The sequence below is a fragment of the Lissotriton helveticus genome, chromosome 1_1 (assembly GCF_964261635.1).
Source record: "Lissotriton helveticus chromosome 1_1, aLisHel1.1, whole genome shotgun sequence".
NCBI classification, from domain to species: domain Eukaryota; kingdom Metazoa; phylum Chordata; class Amphibia; order Caudata; family Salamandridae; genus Lissotriton; species Lissotriton helveticus.
In genome coordinates, this window is record NC_136057.1 from 65,833,348 (window position 1) to 65,840,410 (window position 7,063).

Sequence of the window (7,063 nt, forward strand, 5' to 3'; positions counted from 1 at the left end):
TGGAAAGGTGGGGGTTATGAAGACGTGGACTGGGTTGTTAGGGTTTGTTCTCTGAGACTGTGGGTGAACTCTGTATTCACAGAGACCTTTTCCAGCAAGGGATCATGGTTCTTGGTGAACGAAAAAAGTATTTATTCATACCCATATTTGCTTCACAATGGCCTCCAGAGAACAAGAGATTCTTTTATTTTGTACGTTCAGGACGGTTATTTGTAAACTGTGATGAAGTGTCATAGTCTTCTGATGCAAAACTATTTCTTTACTTCCTTTCAAGGTATTCTGGGATGAGCAGGCAGTGCAGCGTGGCTGCCACCCTTGGAGGAACAATCTATAATATAACTGTCAGGTTAGGATTCCTATAACTCTTAGGGTTCCTTTTCCCCTGTTTCTTCTTTCTCTATTCCCTTTCTTGAGCTCTGTTTTGTTTTTGTCTCTTCCACTTCAACATTTGACTCCCTCTGTACACTATTCTTGTTGTTATCAAACTTCTGATAATAATATGATGGAGCCACATTCCTCCTGGAAATGTTGGGGGTGTAGTGCAGGTCCAGTTCCCTTTTAGGTCAGTTTTGCCCAGCAGTTCTTTAACTATGCTCACATTTGTCTCCTCCTCTACACCACGTGATACTATCCTCCCTCTGTCCAGTCTTTCAGCATCTTTCATCTCTGGATCTGACTTACATCTCTTTACATCCCGCTAAACTGCCCTTTTCTTTCTTGTCTACTACAAGCAAAAGAAACAGTACATGTGCGTGGACACACATGCACACAGGGCTTGCTTTAGTGTGTTACAACCGGTGGAGCCGCACCTGGTGCTAACCTTGGGGGCACTGTCTTTAGAAGTAACTTATGGTTTCCTGTGCTGGAACATGTGGTGAGAGTGGAAGATAGCCTTTTGTCCATTTCTTCTGTTTTGTGGTTTTCTTTTCTAGACCCTTTCTGTTTTTCTTTACTGTTGTGCTGTTTTTTTCTCTTTTTCAGGTGTTGCAGTGCCTGGGTCCTGTCGGAGGAGTGTGATGAGTTCTGGGCCACCAAGTAAGTCCTTATCATCCGCACAATTTGAAAGGTTGAATTCCGCTGAGCTAACTGGACACAGCGTCAGTCTACAGTGGCATTTAAAGCACTGAGTGCAGCAAGGGCAATTCCTTCCTTCAATAAAATGTCCCTTCCTAGATCACTGGAAAAAGGAATAGATTAACAGTCTAAGAGGGCAGGGGAGTAAATAAAATCTGATAATTCATTAAAAGTATTACAAATATCTCATTGTGATTCCAGCCTTTGCCACAGAAATTGTAAATTGATAGTGTTGGCTGCTTCTGAGAATCTGTGTCACAATATATGTGCAACTTGTGTTTCTTTCTTAAATATTAAAATACGTTTACTCTCACATCCTTGAGTTCCAGTGATCCGAAGCTCCCGATCTACACAGTGTCCCAGAGCTGTTTCACCACTATCAGAAATGCAACTCAACTGATTTCCTATCTTGTTTTTGCCAATACTTTCTTTGTGCAAAGTATAAGGTCATAAATATTTTTTCTTTGTGTTCATTTACAATCTCTGACTTCATTTCTACAGGTGACTGAAGCATTAACAGAAAAAAGAAGGTTTCAATTTAGAGAAACACAACAAAAAGGATTATTTCAAGGAATGTTAAAACATTCTCGAGCTCTAGAGAAGAAACGCATTCTATGTGCCAGAAGAAACTGGTGAATGTGAAAGTTGTCAAATCCCTAAAGGAAAATTATCATAAATGTTTACCAAGTGTCAGTAACTGAGATTGAGGAGAACATTGGCCACAATTGATCCCCACGCAGTGCAATTGAGAAAACTCAGTGTTGTTAAATTCTGTTTGATGGTTTATGAGAAATGCTTTGGAGACCCAAACCCTCCCCAACAGATCAGCATCCGTAGACGTGTTGTGATGTGACAGAACCGTCAAAAAGACTAATATCCCTGGTTTACAAGCGCAAGTTTTTGTCTCTGTCTCCTGAGGACGAGAGGAGAGAAAATATTGTTTAAAAGAAAGTCATTGTAAATACGCTTTCTCAGATGTCGTCACAGCAAAGATGCTGGATTACCATTTCCAATATAGAAAGATTTGTCCCCACCAGCTCTGTCTCTTGGGTTGATCCGAGTAGTTTCAAAAGGTCCTGTAACTGCAAAGTCGCTCCTATACCTGTCTTAACCACTGAACAAAAAAGCATATACTGGCACAGAAAGTTTAAAAGGGGCCAGTGTTACGCTATTGATAATTTATAAACCACCCTGACATGCCCTAATCATCTGTCATTACTGGTATGAACAAACATACCTAACAGGCTAACACTAAGGCCCAAAGACCTTATCAGTGCTTTTAAAACTCCTAAATCAAATGTGATAAACTAGAATCACTAAATGAGACTAATTAAACTTGAGAGAATTCACCCGGGCATAACTCGGAGAAAATGAATCCATGAGAGGCCTCTTAATCAACACAAGGGGCTCCTCAGTGAAAGTTAATAAGACAAGTTTGATCGGTGCCTTTAAAGGTAGGAAATAATTTCCAGGTAAAAACTATAATTAGTTGAATACATATGTTAAGAAGAGCATCTGAAATGTATTTTAGAATTTAATGCTGAGTGTAACATAAACAAGTACACGATCAGAAATCAAATTCAGTCTTAAGATGACATGTATCCAGGAACAAAGCCAACTTGAAGAAACAAACAACTCGAATAAGAGCAATGACTGTGGGAACAGCTTTAGTCATCAATCCCACCTCACTAAACATGAGAAAACTAGCGCTGGACGAAAACCCTATCAGTGCCCCGAATGCCAGAAACACTTCAATCACAAATCCAATCTCACTTTACATGAAAGAACCCACACTGGGCAAAAACCTTATCAGTGCTCTGAATGCTGTAAAAGCTTCAGTCAGAAATCCCACCTTACTGTGCATGAAAGAACCCACACTGGGCAGAAACCGTATCAGTGCTCTGAATGCTGTAAAAGCTTCAGTCATAAATCCAGCCTTACTGTACATGAAAGGACCCACACTGGACAAAAACCTTACCAGTGCTCTCAGTGCCGGAAAGGATTCAGTCAGAGATCCAGTTTAATTGAACACGAGAGAATTCCCACTGGACAAAAACCTTACCAGTGCTCTGAGTGCCGGAAAGGATTCAGTCAGAGATCCAGTTTAATTGAACACCAGAAAACTCACACTGGACTAAAACCTTATCAGTGCTCTGAATGCTGTAAAAGCTTCAGTCACAAATCTAGCCTTACTGTGCATGAAAGAACCCACACTGGGCAGAAACCGTATCAGTGCTCTGAATGCCAAAAAGGTTTCTATCACAAATCCGGTTTAACTCAACATGAGAGAATCCATACTGGGCTCAAACCCTTTCAGTGCTCTGAATGCCAGAAAAGCTTCAGACTGAAAAACACTCTCACTCGCCATGAGAGAACTCACACGGGGCACAAACCTTATCAGTGCTCTGAATGCCAGAAAAGCTTCAGACTGAAACAGACTCTCACTCACCATGAGAGAACTCACACTGGGGATAAGCCTTATCAGTGTTCCGAATGCCACATAAACTTCAGATTGAAAACACTCTCACTAGACATGAGAGAACTCACACTGAGGATAAACCGTATTAGCTCCTTGAATGCTGGAAAAGTTTCAGTCAGAAATCTGGTCTCACTCAACCTGCGAGAACTTACTGGGAAAAACCTCATCATTGTTCTAAAGGCCATGGAAGCGTCTGCTGGAGATTCAGTTTCATTCAACAAGAGAGAACGCACAACGAGAAAGAAAATGACTCGTGCTCTCAATGTGACAAAAACTTTAGTTGTAAATGTAACCTTTCTACATGGGAGAGACAATGTGGGAAAATAAAAGGTGCTCACTGTAAACCCTGGGGGAGGTTTCAGCATCGCAAAACATTTACATGAAGCAGCCACAAAGACATTGATCCATTGATTGTCCAACAAACTGTCTACTGAGAAAAGCACACAGCGAGGGATGGAAATGCTTGAATTAACCTCATCCTTTTGTAACTATTTGTGGCTTCATTCCATTCAGAGTGTTTTGCTCCCTGAGTGTTTATAAGCAGTGGCTCTGACCCACATAGTCCATTCGATCCTGAACTTTGAGGCCACGCCTCCAAGGATCAGGAATGCTTGAACCTCAATCTGTTTCCAGCCTTAACGAGCCTCACCAGGGGGCTGCAGCAGGAGTCCCTTTGTCATAGGTCTCTATGGGACCAACATCTGTTTATGTCTGTACCACGTAGGGCTGATCATTGAGAAAAACTAAAGGTGATGGATGGACTGGTAGTTAATCTCTGCAACATCCCACCACATCATTCTCTAGTCTTTGTGTAACTACAGATGAGGTCAGCCATATGCAAACCATTCTTGGGCGCAACCTAAACAGTCCTAATTGTCACATCCTCTCTGGCTCCTCAGGATCAGGGTGATACTATATGAGGTCCACCTCCTGACTTTCCCCGAACTCTGACTATTGAAATATACAGAGTATAGAGATAATCAAGCGAGGGATGGGAAAGGGTAGGAACTGCGATGGAAAAGGATTACCTGTAACAAAAAAGCATAACATTAATACTGTACAGCAATCCTATCTACTCTCATATGTTCTCGCTAGAATCCTAACTATACCTTATAGGTCTTTCCCAACAAGATGTTCTTCTTGCGAACAGGTAAACAACACCACCTGTAAAAGACAATAACCATTCATCAACACCACACCAGTAACCGTGTATTGAAACACAAAAAATCCTTTTACTCAATCATACTCACATCCACACCCCGCGGATCCCAGAACAAAAATAGAACAAAATTATCCTTCTCCAAAGATAAAAAATAGGGTTCAAATCCAGTAAGTTCCTGGTGGAAACAACTCAGTCTCAGTCTTGAGCCAAGAAAGAAAAAACACACAGTTTGGGGTTCCACCCAACGTGGAAAAAACACAAAAGGAAATCCAGAACTTTAGTCTCCCACAAGTATACTGTCTGAACAGGATAGGAAGTCACTCAGGAATATATATATATCTTAGCATATATCAATTAGGCCAAGTGTTTGTCAATGAAAAGGTACAACTATACCCTTTGAAGATCGAGTGCAGGGTGAGATGCTGCCGTGGCTCCTTATCTGAAAATCACCAGAAACAGAAGGAATCCACAAGTTCTCCGCAGCCGCGAGGGAACTCACTTCTTTGATCCACACGCTCAGACGAGCGGTGATCAGGAATACAACCCGCCGCAGCCGCGAGCGGGCGAGGAACAAGAGCAGTTCACGCTCAGCCGAGCGGAAACAAGAAGATGCCCGCCGCAGCCACGAGCAGGCAAAAATGAAGGAATCCGGATCGCGTCCTCACGGAAGATGAGACGCGAGTTGGTACAGCGGCTCAGCCGAGCCTCTAGCGATACACGGATCTAATCTCCAGGAAAACAACGGGATGGAACACAGGAATCCAATCCTCCAACAGCACGGCTGTTGACAGAGTCCAGGAAAGCCAGAATCACGTACTACGCTATCGCGTTGTCACGTGATTTTTATCAACTAGCGCTGCTTTCGCCCAGAAGGCATTCTGGGACATGTAGTTCTCGATGTCTGTAACAATGTAGGCGCATGCAGATCTCAGTTCCTGACACTAATGACTTCTGTTCCAAAAGGACACGGCCTCGTATTACCAAGATCCACATGAGTGGCCTCTTTCCATCTTCTTTTTGTTTCAAATGGAACCTGCTATGCCCTTAACCATGCCTCAGGCCTGCCACGTTCCATGCTTTGGCTCTTATCCTCAACCTTGAACCATCTCCATAACTTGGAAGCTCCGAAGACTTCGCAGCTGTTGTAACTGCTTGATGTTTCACACATTTTGATGGACGTGGATTCAGGTTCAACTTGATGACCCACCTCTACTCTGTGGGAATTTTGCACTTCAAGCCACTTCTGTGCAGCTCGTCACCTTCTGAGACTGATTCAGCCAAAAACCTTGCATCAAATTCTAGTGTTAATCATTACCTGAGACTAAACTTATTTTTGTCCTCTCGAGCATAGTTCCCAAAGTCAGCTACAATTTTGTAGGTGACTTCCTGATTGATTCAGTAGAACTGCTTGTTTTTTATTTATTTACCTTTTTGTTTGGTTTTGACAGTTGTTTTTGCTAATTAATAATCCTTAAATCACAGCCCACCTTTAGATTTTGCTTCTGAATAATTATTAAATATTATTTTTGCTCTAAACTTGGTTTGAATCTTACAGTTCCTTGTCTATTTTTAATAAACTGTATTGAAATTTGTGACTTCCACTGTTTTGCTTTTCCTTCGAGCGTGTTTTAGGCCATACTGCTCAAGCCACGTTACCAAAAGCGTACTAAGAACACTTTAGTAGAAGACACATTTACCTTTGCTGGCCAAAGTTTGGAAAATGCAAAGCAGGCTGACTCTAGAAAGCACTCTAAGGTTACTGTCTTAGGTAGCATATGCAACACCTGTAGATGCAAAAATCAAAGATAATGAGGGAAGCTGTTGGTAGCTGTGTCCCGGGAATTTGAGACTGCCACCCTCTCAGTCTCAAACAGTTGAAAGAGCTAAAGAGGCACCCGTCAGAGATTAATGTCTCAGCAACTAAGACTGCCCGCTCCTGTCATACAACACTCACACTGAATCACACTCCCTGTGCAATGTACACATTTTTACATAAACAAGTTGTGTTGTGCTTTGTGAACAGGCTTTCACCCCCCTTTGTATGCAAATGAGTTTCTGTGATCAGACACCCCAGGCTCCCATCTCTTCTAGTGCAGATGATAATGTGAGAACTAACGAGATCACAAACAAGGGCTGGATTGAGAAATAATCCAAGTCACACAGTAGTTGTTAGTTCTTTATTAGTCTTTTAAATGTACATCCCCCATCCCGTTCAAAGGTAGAGTAAAGTTTGAGAAGCGCGACTCTCTTGTGGCCTTCTCCCCAGATTAAGTCCATAAGAACAGAAACAGAGTCCAATTTCCTGAAGAAGTGCAGAGGCAGGTAAACTAGAGGGGTCGAGAAGCAGT

At 42.2% G+C, this 7,063-nt stretch overlaps 1 protein-coding gene across 1 annotated transcript; it reads left to right on the forward strand.

Annotated features, from left to right (window-relative positions):
- Positions 1–272: 272 nt before the first annotated feature.
- LOC144826462 (uncharacterized) lies at positions 273–6,274 on the forward strand. The gene is made up of 3 exons (XM_078684853.1): positions 273–346; positions 982–1,035; positions 1,576–6,274. Exon 3 carries the CDS (start codon positions 2,666–2,668, stop codon positions 3,878–3,880), a length of 1,215 nt encoding a protein of 404 aa, XP_078540979.1. The 5' UTR covers positions 273–346; positions 982–1,035; positions 1,576–2,665; the 3' UTR covers positions 3,881–6,274.
- The last annotated feature ends 789 nt before the right edge of the window (positions 6,275–7,063 follow it).